This window comes from Eupeodes corollae, chromosome 1, assembly GCF_945859685.1.
Source record: "Eupeodes corollae chromosome 1, idEupCoro1.1, whole genome shotgun sequence".
Taxonomy (NCBI): domain Eukaryota; kingdom Metazoa; phylum Arthropoda; class Insecta; order Diptera; family Syrphidae; genus Eupeodes; species Eupeodes corollae.
In genome coordinates this window covers 269,028,432-269,042,580 of record NC_079147.1, presented here as the reverse complement: position 1 = coordinate 269,042,580, position 14,149 = coordinate 269,028,432, and the positions used below count along the sequence as shown (strand labels likewise).

The 14,149-nt window shown below is 31.5% G+C and overlaps 1 protein-coding gene across 1 annotated transcript; it reads left to right on the top strand.

Moving 5' to 3' along the window:
* Nucleotides 1–2,327: 2,327 nt before the first annotated feature.
* On the top strand, nt 2,328–6,122 carry LOC129940634 (dynactin subunit 1-like). Its single transcript, XM_056049027.1, has one exon. The coding sequence runs from the start codon at nt 2,552–2,554 to the stop codon at nt 5,990–5,992; it is 3,441 nt and encodes a 1,146-aa protein (XP_055905002.1). The 5' UTR covers nt 2,328–2,551; the 3' UTR covers nt 5,993–6,122.
* The last annotated feature ends 8,027 nt before the right edge of the window (nt 6,123–14,149 follow it).

The following is a 14,149-nucleotide window of genomic DNA, read 5'->3' as shown; positions in this document are numbered from 1 at the left end:
AACACTTATTACTGTTTTATCGTGACAATAAGGATATTTTCAAGGATATCCCATCAAGCTTCAGATTATTTTACGCGCCACTTTATTTATTTTTTCACAATATGTATGTATATAAAATCTGTCGCAAAAGAATAAAAATAATTTTGAAGGTTAAACTTTAAATGCTTAAAAATGACAAAGTCCTTTTATTTATTAAAGTACAGACACATAGTCGGGGAAACCTCGTAACACTTTTATACATACATATAAAGGAATGTAGTTTATATGCTTTTAAAATCTATTCTTATTCAAATTTATGTCTGCTAAGGAAATAACATACATTTAAATATAAAAAAAAGAAAAAACTAGAAATCAACATTTCCTAAAGCCAGCTGATAAAACTTCTTTAGCAAACAAGATCTCCCTGCTAAACCCTTCACACGAAGAAGAACAATAGAGTCCTTACAACAGTTTCCTCTAAATAAAAAAGGGGAAACGAACGAGCGCGAAATTCAAAACCCTTCATTTTTGATAGTTCTAAGCAACATAAAGGGATGTACGTAGATACATAGTCCATATGTATGTACGAGCGCTAAAGGTGCGTTATCCGCTAGCAGGATCCATCAGCGAGTATCCTTAAAAAAAAGATTTGAAAAAAAAAACAACAGCAACAACAAAAAATTGAAAAAGAACGCCTATGGGTGTACGTATAAAATACTGTAGGAATTAGAAGTAAATAAGAATACACAAAAATCCATCCTACATCCCGAAATTATCCAGCCGAAATTTTAGATTACATAAAATTGAAGATGACGCGATGATTACTGTGATGACGATGACGACGCAAAAATTTTACGTTTGCACACAACAAAAAAGGAAGTCTACCCATTTTTTTTAACTATAACGAAGGGGTGCATCGTGCGCGTGAACCTTTGGATTAAGAAAGGACCTTAATTCATAGCACGAAACAAAAAAATAAATCGGGGAAAAGGTCCTTTTGATAATACCTCTATTCCCTCTAAAGGGTACACATAACACTATCCATCTCACATCACATCATGACGAACTATAGTTTTTCCCATATACCTTATGTGTTTTAATATGATGTGGATTTCGAAAGGATGCTTATTTTAAAAAATAGGGTTGCAGAGACAAGTCAGTACCTAATTGTTAAAAAAAAAATAACTCAAAAGTAAAAGAAGAAAACAAAATGTATTTGAACATTGTACACCGGTCCATTTTGACAGCAACCCGTTTCTACCACTTTCTATATTTTTGTACCTAAGCTAAAACTGTGTATTGTATCCTGTTCCTATGAAACACGAAAGGGATGCTTTTTTTAAGGATTTCAGTTGACTAGTGTACCCCTTAAAAATCGGATCTAAAAAGTAAAAAAAGAAACTATACGAGTAAGAACCGAAAACACAGTCCAAAAGCTATTTTGTTCAAATTTTCAATGCGTGCGCACGGTGTCGGTCGGTGTGGCGGATTCATTTTAAAATGTTGTCAAAAATTATTTTAAAACCCAAGGTAGGTGGCTTGGTTCGGGTTGAGATAGTGATGCTGAAGCTGCTGATACCATATCATATTATACCATACCACCCCCTTGGATACTCGACTCGTGGTAAAAGCCCCATCAAGATACGAGTAAACGTGTGCTGATGGTGTTAAAACTTGAAAGTTTCGCTGCAAAACGAAATACGGATTTTGCGCATTTTTAAATTTTAAAATTTTTGTAAAATACACGAGAATCTTCATTTTTCATTTTGTTTAAAATCTCTCTCAAAAGTTTAAATTGTTTAAATTGCATAAGAATACTTAAGTGACATTTGTTTGAACTGTCAAATTAATTACTGTTATTTAAATATTATTATCTCAACGAACCGGAAGTGAGTACATTGAGAATATTGGATAATTCAACAACAAAATAACAATTAAAAAATGTGAAAGTTCAAAAATTGTGGGAGGCTGAACATGGAGAAGGTGGATGCTATATGGGTAGGTAAAAAATGTGAATGAGTATATAATTTAAATGTCAAAAATATGTTTTAAATGTCAAATGCAACAAAGAAAGCGCATTCTTGCGGTGTAATATCATTCTAGTGGTTAGTTTTGTTTGTTTAATCGATTTAGTATATAGTTTTGCTTAGGCGCGTACTATAGAAATTAATTTATCAAATTTATATATATATATATGTATAAGCTAAACGTAAAGCCATTTTAAAATCCAGTGTATATACATATAAATGTAGCGCAGTGTATATCAAAGTTACGTTTGCATTCGAATCGTGGTTGCACAACAGCGGCCATTTTTTATTTGCGTGTGATTTTAGCATGTCGTGGCTTTTTGCTGCTATATAACTGTAATTTATTTTCCTATATAATTAAACTAAAATTAAGTTAAAATTTTCGCGCTGTAGTAGTTAGGAAAAACAACATAAATTTAAAACAACAAAATATGTTTGTGCATTGAGTGTTTTTGTTTTGCGAGAATTACACGAAGCAACTTGCATATCCTTCACATCATCATCATAGAAATAAGACAACAAAAGAAGAAGTCCTGGCAAAAAAAATGTCTTCATCAGTTTCCACCGATAGAACCCTGAAAGTGGGCCAAACTGTCCAGATTCTGGGAAGGAATACCAAAGGACGAGTTGCTTATGTTGGGGTAACAAATTTTGCAGCAGGCAAATGGGTGGGCGTTATACTGGACGAACCGAAGGGAAAAAACAATGGCACCATAAAAGGGTATTGCTATTTCAAGTGCTCCGATAATTACGGTGTTTTCGTGCGTCCGAGTCAATTGATTCCGACTGCGGAAAATGTTGCTCCTGTTGCTGCAAGTAGTGATTATGGACATGTTCCAGTTGCACCAAAGACCACCAAACTAAATCGTACTAAAAGTTTCCTTTCTTCTAGCAGTCACAGTTTGATGAGCTCCCCAACACATTCCGAGCATCTTCGCAGCAAAACTACCGTCAGTCCATCGGAGTCGTTTGGTTTTGTAGAGACGGGTTTCTTGGAGATTCTTCGTCCACAGTTTACACCGGGACAGCCGATGAGATCGCCTTCGTTTTCTATGATAAACAATGAAGAACAGAAAATTGTCGATGATTTAAAAGTTGAGGTTAGGGATCTTTCACAGGAGCTCGAGCTTATAAAGCGCCAGAGGCAGGATGAAAAGCGAAAATTGCAAGAATGTGACAAGCTTAAGATTCAATGCGAGCAGTTGCTTGAATTCAAAATTAAAATAATGGAGTCCCATGCAAATCTGCAGCGTGAGTTGCAACGAGTTCGGCAAGAAGCAAGGGAGACGCACGAAGCGAAAAGCAGATGTATGCACGAGTTCAACGAGCTCTCGGAGAACGTGGAACTTCTTACACTAGACAAGGAGATGGCCGAGGAAAAAGCTGATACTCTCCAGATGGAACTGGACATTGCATTAGAACGCATAGAAGAGCTTGTTCTAGATGTGGAGATCCTTAAAAATGAAAATACATCAGATAGTAATTTACCCGCATCAGAGAATTTAATTCCATCAAGTGGAGAGCTAAAGAAACTCCAACAACACAATCATCGTTTGAAGGAGACAGTGATTCGCTTGAGAGATGTCATTGCCCAAGACAAACAGGAGCTTCAGAAGGTCAATAAGGAACTTGAAACGAAGTCTTCCGAAATAAGTGAGCTTCAGAAAACCAAGGTGAAACTGTCTATGCGAATTGATGCTATGGAATTCCAGATTATGGATCTACACGAACAAGTCGATGCAGCATTGGGAGCAGAAACCATGGTGGAGACCTTGACAGAGAGCAAACTTGAACTGGAGGAACGTGTGAAGCTAATGGAAGAAGAGGTGGCCGAATTGGAGGCTCTCGAAGAGATTCACGAGCAAATTATTGAGAGCAATCACGACATAGAGATGGATTTGCGTGAGGAAATAGACATGCTGAGTGCTACAAATAAGGCACTTCTTCGCGATAAAGATGCCGCCTTGGAGACAATCTACGATCGGGATATCACAATCATAAAATTCCGCGAACTAGTGAAAATTCTCAATGACCAATTGGCAGCCCGCGAAAAGGATCTAGAAGCTGCAGCAGATGATTTTGTTGTGATTCCGTTGGAGAACGAACCGAAAATTGATTTCAATAAGCTTTTCACCGAGTCGAAGGCATATAGTCGCGCCATAGACGTTCAGCTTAGCCAAATGCAGCTTCAGGAGAGCAAAGATTTAAGCGATTTGCTTCTTAGCTTCATGCCAGATGATTTTAAGATTCGCGGTGGAGACTATGATGCTATTCAAGTTCAGCTGCTGCTTGCTCGTTTTATTTTCAAATCGGACATAATTCAGAATGAAATTCGTGAGAAATTCCCATCGACAGTAGACTTCGATAAGGACTCCATTTTTGAGGGCTTCTCTATTCACAGATTTGCATTTAGATCGCGATGTCTTTATCATGTCAGCAGTCTTCAATTGATCCTTCATCAGATGATCTATGGATTGAATAATTGTGAGCATGAGACACTAATGCGAGCGGCGATTTACAAGACAGAAATGCTCAACAATGAGAAATATATCGATGGAATCATAGATCTTCTCAAAGCCGGACAACTTGATGAGAACTCGTCAACGGAAGAGATCGAACGGTGTTCGAATTTCTTCAGTGTCATGTATACAACCATAATTCACTTGGATTCAAATGATTTGATCAATGAGCATCAACTCTATACCGACATTGTGGAGACTTTTGAAAGAGGTTGCGATTCGGTTATGACTAGTGCGGGAATTATTCAGACTCTAATACAAATTGGTCAAGAGACAACGGAATCATACTGTCTGTTGCAATTCCTCATGGAGAACTTGGCGAAATTTAAGGCAAATCTGAGAGCGCTCAGGAGGAAACTTCCACGGGAGCATAAGTATGAATTCTATGCTATTTCTAGGGACCAATTCAACGGAATGAGAGTTGTCAACGAGACTTTCGGAAAATTGCTGCAGATTTTACACTGCACTTCAAAGCAAGCTATCCAAGAGATTTCGTTGTTAAAGTGTGGAGATTCCTCAGAGGTGTCCATTCCTCACGATACGCTCTGGAAGATGTTATGTTCGAATTGCTCAAAAATCTACCAGGAGTCGGACAAAAGCCCAGTAACCAATTTCCAATTTGTCATCGATGTCATCAACGAAGAGATGAGTCATATCCTTCAAAACATCCAAGAAGCAGAGAAAGCCAATCTCAGCAATGCACATACGAAGTGTATTCGATCAAATCCGGTGTTGATTCGAGCCAACCAGGTGAAACAACAACTCGAAGAGATCAAAAAACTCACTGCGGCGCTAGACTACCGGGAGGCTGAAATCAAGCAATTGAAACTTACCTCGAAAAAGAAACTGAACGAGCTTTCGGAAATGCAAGTTCGCAAAGACATGGCCGAACGGAACTTGACGAAACTTCAACATGATTTTGATCTGACAATTGAAAGCCTAAAACTCTGCATCGAAGAGACACAAGAGCATATTGACAACCGGGAACGTCAGTGTGCAGAATCGATAAGTGCACTGGAAGAGAAATTAGTTAATATGGAAAAAACAACTTTGGAACTTAAAGAACATCTCAAGTCGAAAGCTTCTACGGCAACTATAGATGATCTGAACTCAATGCAAGAATTAACCCTCCTAAAGACTGTCCTAAAAGAAGAACGCCACGAAAGAATACAAACCCAAGCAAAGGAATTAAAACGTGCCCTGCGAAGACTTACACCGATAACTGTGCCAAAACCCAGAGACAAAAAACTAGAAAGCCTCGAAAGGGACATTAAAACGCTTAAAAACGACTGGATTTTATCATATATCATAGATAATAGACAATTTAAGACAAATATTAAGACTAAATCCGAATTGATGGCCCAAGATATTTTAGATGAATATTTTAAACGTAATCCACATCGAGCCGCTGAAAGTGATTTTTCTATATTTCCTAGTATTGAAGTAACTAATGCATTTCGTGTTTAACTAAAAAAGAAAACAAATAAATTAAATATAAAATAACTCAAATAATAAATAATGTAGACCTATTGAATTTTGCGATTACTTTTTACAGTTTAAAAATATACAAACACACACCAAAGATTTAAACAAAAAAACGAAGATTTTTGTTTTCGTAAAAAATAAATTAACTTAGAAGTTAATGAAAATAATATAATTATTTAAGTATTAAATGAAGTTGAAGATAATTTTGTTATAAATTAATATTTTTAAACATTTTAGTATTTATTTATCTAGATATTTTAATAATAAGGTTTACTAACCTAAATTGTTTAAAAGATATCATCACAAGTAGAAAGCTTGATGGATTTTCGGCGGAAATAAAATGTAGTAAATATTTCAACAAAAAGAAAAAGTAGTTTGGTTTTGGACTTCTTCTTAAGTTATTGGTTTTTTTATATAGAAATATTAATTTTGTTTTCAATCACTATTCATTTTGCTTTTCTTTTCTTTATTTCTATAAATTTAATTTGTTTTTCCTTGAAAATTATCATATTCCTGCATCAAAGGTAAGTAATTAAAATATATATTAAATAATACAGAACAAAATAATTTCAAATAATTAAAGTTTTTCAGTATATTTCTTAATTTTTAAGAGTTAAACAGATTATAATAAGTTGATTAAGTTTTAGGATGTTCCAAATACAGTCAGAAATGTTACTTAAAAGTTTAAAATCAATTAAACTTAAGTTTTATTTTTGTTAGTTGTTTTGCTTAGCAACATTTGAGTACTAAAACTATTTTACTATATTTATAAACAATTTTTTTAAATATAGTTTTATTTATAGAGATTCACTGTATAAATAAATTAATATAAGTTATACTTCCTCTTCAAAACACTGTCCAACAAGATTTTAATACTTTTCAAAATCACTCTTTCACCACAGGTTTTTGAAATATCAACTTTGATGTGTGTAAAAACATCATATTATGTAAATTTATGAATTTCTTTTCATTAAATGTTTTAATGGTTTTTGAAATCTTTAATCTCTGTCTTTAATATTGCGGCTAAACATTTTCAGTATCTTATTTATTTTTTTAAAGAATTCTTATAAGGTGTTAGTCTTCATCTTTCGAACTAACTCGAAACCATTTATAATAAGACGGTTGTTAACACAAAACGGTATGAAACTAATTTTGTGTTGTTGTGACGCATTCATTGACTTAACAAAGTAATGAAATTAAGTTTTTGAAATATTTTGAAAACAATTATGTATGTATTGAGTATAAATCAGAGTTCGGATTATTTGGATAATTACACCAATAATTAACTCTAAAAAGTGTTCTTCAGATTCAACAATTTTTAAAATTTTATAACGAGTCATATAAAGTCATAACTGCTGAGAATATCTGAAAACTAAGGTGACTCAACAAATTAAACTCTATCTAGTAAATAAACATTTATCATTACAAAAACAACATAGGTGCCAATTTTTGAGAACAAAGTATGTTTTTCCTAAGCCTTAAAAACACCTTACTATGGATTTTTAAAGATTTAAGGAGTTTTATTTCAAAAAATTTGCCTGATCAAGAACTTATAGGATCAAATTCGAATTCAGGGACTACAAACTTCTCTGGAAAAGTATTTTGTTGCCCATTGTAATTTAGTACTTTTTTTTGCTTATTTGTTTTAAAATTGAATTAATAATATTTTGTTATTATTTAAGTTTCAATAGAAGGGACTGTACCATAATTAATTAAACAAAAATGTGTCCCTGTTTAAGGTCACATTTTCTTTTGGTTTTATCATTTTATTTCATTAAATTTGATTTTATTTTAATTTACTTAATTTCTCAATCAAAATTTACTTAGTTTTTGAAATAAAAACAATTTGAAAACAAATAAGTAAAGCTACAATAAAAAATACCAGCACCTCAAGTAAAAATACCCACAAGCAAAAATGCATCCAATTATTGCTTTTACAAAACACTGCACTTCCTCGGTTGGTTTGTTGAAAATGAGACAATTACGTCGTTATTCAAAAAGGGGTCCGTCTGCGTTGTTCTTTTTATTTTCGAATGTCTACAGCGAGGGTCAGAAATTGAAAATGACCAATAAAAAAATAGTCCGTATTCATCCCTTAGATTCTATTGGTCAGTATATTAAAATGATTACAAAAAGTGGTGTTCTTTTAAATGAGGGTCAATTTATTGTATTACGTTTACCTACTTTTAAATTTATATTTGAAGGAAAAATAAAATGGATGGAAGTATGTGCAGTGCATTGCATAAAACTGTTCTGAAGATCGCTGTGTATTTGTTTCTTTAAGAGTCTTCGCCTGGATTTAATATATATTGTTGTATGTGAAAAAATGTGATTTCACAAGACTATGAAGTTCACAAAAAAGCATTTAAATCTCAAAATCAAGATTTTATATTGGCAATCGACGCTAGGATGTTCTAAAATTTCAAGCACATTACTTTTTTAAACATTTTATTTTGCTGTTGTATATATTTTCAAATTATTGTAAGCTTTCGAAGTTAAATTTAAATAAAACAAGATAACTTCCTCACCCGTCTGTCGATTTGTCTTGCTTTAAACGTTTGTAGGTTTTCATATGTTGTTAAAAAACTTTACAGTTGAATTATTCCAAAAAATTAAAGTTAACGAGATTTTTAGTCGAAAACAAATTCTTACCAACTTTAGTTGTATTTCTTAAAAGTTTTTATTTCTTATAAAGTATAAATGAATACAAATTGGATACATTAAACCAATTTGAAGTAAATATCTTCTATCGTTCACGAGATATCGAGGACCGAACATCAATTTTTTGACAATTTTGCGTACTATTTTTTGTTGATTTGAATTTTTTATGACAAAATTTACAATCTTAAAAATTTATAATCTTAATTTTTTGAAAAGATATTTGAGTCGAAAATCATTTTTAACAACTTTTGTTAAATTTTCTATTAAGTTTTTTTTTAGACCATAAGCTCATGAGGCTTGGTTCTTCTTAATCTCCGAACATGGTTTCTTATATTCAAGGCGGACTCCATTTCAGAATTAGTATGACTTTGCAGTCTCTGGTTGTGCGATACCGTGTATTTTTTAACAACTTCTGTAACCATTTCTATTTGTAAGTCACAATGTAGATCGGTATTTCTTATGTACCAAGGTGCAATTTTTGGATGATTTCGGTATTTGTTTTCTTTGCACAGCCCCATAATTGGATTACATAGGTCCAAGCAGGCTTTAGTACTTGATTATACAGCATTGTTTTGTTTTGAATTGATAAATCAGAGTTGTTACCAAGTAACCAGTACATTTTTCTATATTTCAAGTTTAGTTCTTCTCTTTTCTTTTTGATGTGCTCTTTCCACTTAAGCTTTGCATCCAAAGTCATCCCAAGGTATTTGGCCGTATTGGCGCAAGGTACAGCTTGATTATTAATGATTATTGGAATATTGTTTATCTTTTTATTTGTAAAGTTTATATGTGAAGATTTTGTTTCATTGAGTTTGATACGCCATTTTTCGGTCCAAGCTCTCACTGTGTCGACGGCATTTTATAGTTTTACTGCTGCCTTAGAGACACATTTGTCGGGTACCAAAATTGCGGTATCATCTGCAAAAGTAGCCATTATGGTGTGATTACCAACTGGAATATCCCTTGTGTATAGTAAATACAGGGTAGGACCTAGGACACTTCCTTGTGGTACACCGGCTTCTATTTTCTTCAATACTGAGTATTCTTGATCGTACCTTACTCTAAACAATTGGTCTGAGATGTACGATTTTAATATTTCAAAGTACTGCCTGGGAAGATCCTTTTGCAGTTTGTACTCAAGTCCCTCATGCCAAACCTTGTCAAAAGCTTGAGCAACATCTAAGAAAATAGCTGAACATACTTGTTTTTCTTCTAATGCTTTTTCTATTACATCCGATATTCTATGAACTTGGTCTATCGTGGAATGTTTATTTCTAAAGCCAAACTGATGGTTTGGAATTAACCTTCTTTCTTCTATGATTTTTCTAAGTCTCTTCAGAAGCAATTTTTCAAAAACTTTTGCCATTTTTTTTCGTCTTCCATAGCTCAAGAACCAGAAGAGATATCGATTTCAAATAAATATTGTTATACAGATAATAAGGCAGAAAAATGCTCTCAAGAAAATTGCGTTTGTGGTTTTTTTACCATAGCAGTTTTAAAAAAAGGTGAACATTTTGGTTAACAATAAATATCTTACGAACCAAAAACGCTAGAGACTTGAATTAAATTTTATATAATATTTTGAAACGTCATATTAAAGAAATATATTTTTTGTAAAAAATCCATTTAACGGTTTTTTTTTATAAATCAAAAAATCTGAAAAAAAAATTTGTCACCTCCAAAATTTTACTACTTAAATATGATTTCATCTCCAAAACAATTTTGTGCAACGAAGAATAATGTTTTTGACATCTGATACAATTTTGAGAAAAATCTAATTGACAGTTTTTTTACAAAAAATAAAAACCAAAAAAAAATGTATTAAAGTTGGTAAAAATTGATTTTCGACTCAAATATCTTTTCAAAAATTTGAAATATTGGCTTCAAACTATAGGTATTTATCTTTCAAAAAATATTATTGTTAACATTAAGTAAAATTTTGAAAAAGATCGAGTTGAATGTTTTTGTACAAAAAATTTAACAAAAATTGGTAAAAATTTATTTTCGACTCAAATAAAAATCAATAATATTGGCCTCAAAAATCAATAATATTGGCTTCAAACTTATTTTATTGTTTTCGATATTCAGTAATTTTAATATAAAAATCAAACAGTCCGTTTTTTCATAAAAAAATAAATTCTACAAAAAATAAAACGCAAATTTGGTAAAAATTGATACGAGTACATATAGACAAACTTTTAAGCAAGACAAATCGACAGACGCGATGGGAAGTTATCAGCGCGGGTAGCATCCCAGCCTCTTTTTTTTTATTTATTGATTTATCTGTATATGGTTTTTATAATAGTATCCGCAGTTGTCTGCAGAAAAATATCTATCAATTATATTATAATAAAAGTAAGCAAAGTTTACGATTTTCTATACAATTAAAAAAATAAGTATTGATTATAATAAAATATATATAAAATTTTAATTTGTACAATCAATGAAATATTTGTTTAGTTTTTTAAAGTTTTGAATCATGACAATTTCTCTTGGTCCGTTGATTATACTTGGTACGGTGTGTTGAAGTTTACGTCTTCCGTAGTTTTTGTAGTTTCTTGTTATCTGTAACGTTCCTTGTGCATGTCTTCTGGTGTTGAGTTGGTGTTTGAACGGTTGTTATCAAAGTATTTTATTATGGTTGTCATTTTAAAAATATCTTTAAAAAAATGTGTCATACGTTTGTCGATAGTTGTTGTTAATTTGTTTTATAGCTGCATTTTGGAGTTTTTGAATTTTGATAATGTAGGTTTTAGCAAGCAAGTATACCATATCGTATCATAGATTCCACCAATGAGTAATATACTGGTTTTAAAACATCGTGGTTAGTGTGGTATTTTAGATAAGATAGTGTAAACATCGCTTTCTTTAGGTCCATCCTCAATTTGTCTATGTGTTTATCCCATAAAAAGTGACTGTCTATTACTACTCCCAAATACTTGTAGTTGCTTACTAATTCGATGCATTCTTTTTGCGTTTTACCAAGCCGTTGTCGTGACACCATCTAACTGCCATGTCGAATTCTTTTTGAATTATCTTTGTTGCCGTATCAAGAGAACTATGGCGAACGACAATAGCCGTATCATCAGCAAAAGCGAAGGGAATACTCTGTTTGAATAGTCGTATCAATTCGTTAATTTATAAGATAAACAAAATTGGACCCAATTTAGATCCCTGCGGAACTCCATATCCCATCACTTTATTCTCACTCAGATGTTTTGCAGATATTCTGTCAGCCACTCAGCCATAGAGCCACGAATTCCACTTCTTCTTAGAGCTTCAATTAGATTTGAGTGATTTAATTTGTCAAACGCCTTACTGTCCATGAAGATTACTCTTATCTAAACTTTCGTTGATACAGTTCGAAAACTCACCAAGTAACTTTCCTGTATTTTTACCCTTCTGAAAACCTTACTGGCTTCTATGAATCAATGCATATTTGTCAACAAAACCTTTCAACCTGTTGACAATCACACCTTTCCAACATTTTTCAATAACTGAAAGAATTGATATAGGCCTATAGTTGTTTAGTTGGTCCTTTGCTCCTCCTTTGTAAATTGGCCTTACAACTGCTGTTTTTAAAGTAGATGGAATTTTTAATTGAGGAGCGAAGGCATCCTTAAAGCTATTTATATCAATTGCTCTGATTCCATCAAATCATGGAGCTTTCACAAAAAAATTCGATATTTGTTTGTAGGAAAATTAAACAGAATGTGATATGAATAATTTTCTGGCTATTTTTTTAGTATTGTTCTCGGACTCAATTTTCGGAAGTCTATTATTACAATCATTTGAGTTTGCTTACTAAAAGATTGGAGCTGATGCTAGAACGCAAATTCTAAAAAAAAACTGTTTTGCGTGAACCTTTTAGAAATATTTTGATCTTAAGGAAGTCAACAAAACTGTTTATAGAAATATGTAGGTGCTCTTATATACATACATAATTTCTCTAAAAAATAAATAAAAACAAATTAGGGTGAACAAACAAGTTATAAAAAAACTTAAGTGTGGCATTCATAAATTATACGTTGCAGTTGTTTCTTTTCATTTTAGGTCTTGAGAGATTTAAAGTTTTTATACTAAAAAAAAGATTTGTTACGTTTTTTAATTAGCTATTAGTTTAAGGAAGTGTTACTTATGCAAATTTTTGTAACATTTAAATTCTTGAAATTCTTGTTTAAATCTTAGTTCTAGAGCATCTAAAGGAAATGCACTTTAAAAAGTAGATTTATTTCGTTTTTAAGATCTTTTTAGTTTTTGGATTTTATAGAAAATCAACTTTGAAAGAAAAAAAAAACTTTAAGAAAGCCTTGCACTATTTATGTATGTTCGTCAAACAAATAAGATGGAATTGAAGACGAGTTTCAGGAATTTAAGCTTAATATCAATTAAGTGATCTTTTACTCAAGGTTTCTTCTTAATTTTCTTGGTCTAGCCTTCAGGTAGAAATAATAGTTTTAGCAAAAAAGTTTAAGACAGTAAAACAATAATATAAAACCATATATAAAAATAAAAGGGGTCTCATATCAATTAACCCAAAACGATAAGTTTTAAATTAAAGGAAAATACTACGAAAATTAAAACAAATAAAATTTCAATAATACAATCATTAATCTATGATTTATCATTTTGTATTTAGCTTAAAATCATGACTTTGTTTTGTGTTTTTAGGTAATTAAGAATGGAGTAGACCCAAGTGACATTTTTGTTTTAATAGACTGAGTTAAGTAAATCGTTTGTACTTCTTCGCCATTAATTTTAAAATTGTAATCCTAGTTTTTAAATTTTCTGTTTTGTGTTATAAATACAACTTATTTTATAAATGTTGTAGAAATATGATACATTCTGAAATTCTATGAAGTACTAATAGTTCTTTAAACAAAACCATTATAGTAAATTATTCAAATGCAACTTCAAAATGTGTGTATCACGTTAGGTTTTTGATATATCGCTTTTGACATTCCACAAAAAAGACGTATTTAAGACTTTTTGAGGACTTCTAAATTTATGAAGTACTTCTTTTTTAATTAATATCGTTATGGTTTTACAAATCTATAATCTTTTTCTTCAATATTCAGTAAAAATATTTATATTATATAATTAATTAATATTATATAATTAATAATAATTATAATTATATAATATTGAAGAAAAAAAACTGCAAAAGTTGTTAAATTTTAGCTGTCTTACAAAAATCTACACTAACCCATTTTTGCTTAAATGGTTTTCAATAGAAATAGCAAAACTGTTTGAAGTCTTGTTCTTGTAGCGAATCTGTTGTCCACACAATTCTATTATATCAAGTTTTGAAATATATTAAAAAATATGAAAATACTGTTGAAAACAGATATTTTTAAAACTTGAGCAAATAGTTAAAACCAGAGTTTGAATTCGAAATCAGGACTAAAAGTCCAAAACGTTTTCTTCCGAAACTATTCAAGCATCAAATTCAAGTTTTTTTTCGAAATTTTGTATATT

Excerpts from the sequence above, each read along its gene's own strand:
- LOC129940634 (XM_056049027.1), top strand. The coding sequence starts at position 2,552 with ATGTCTTCATCAGTTTCCACCGATAGAACCCTGAAAGTGGGCCAAACT.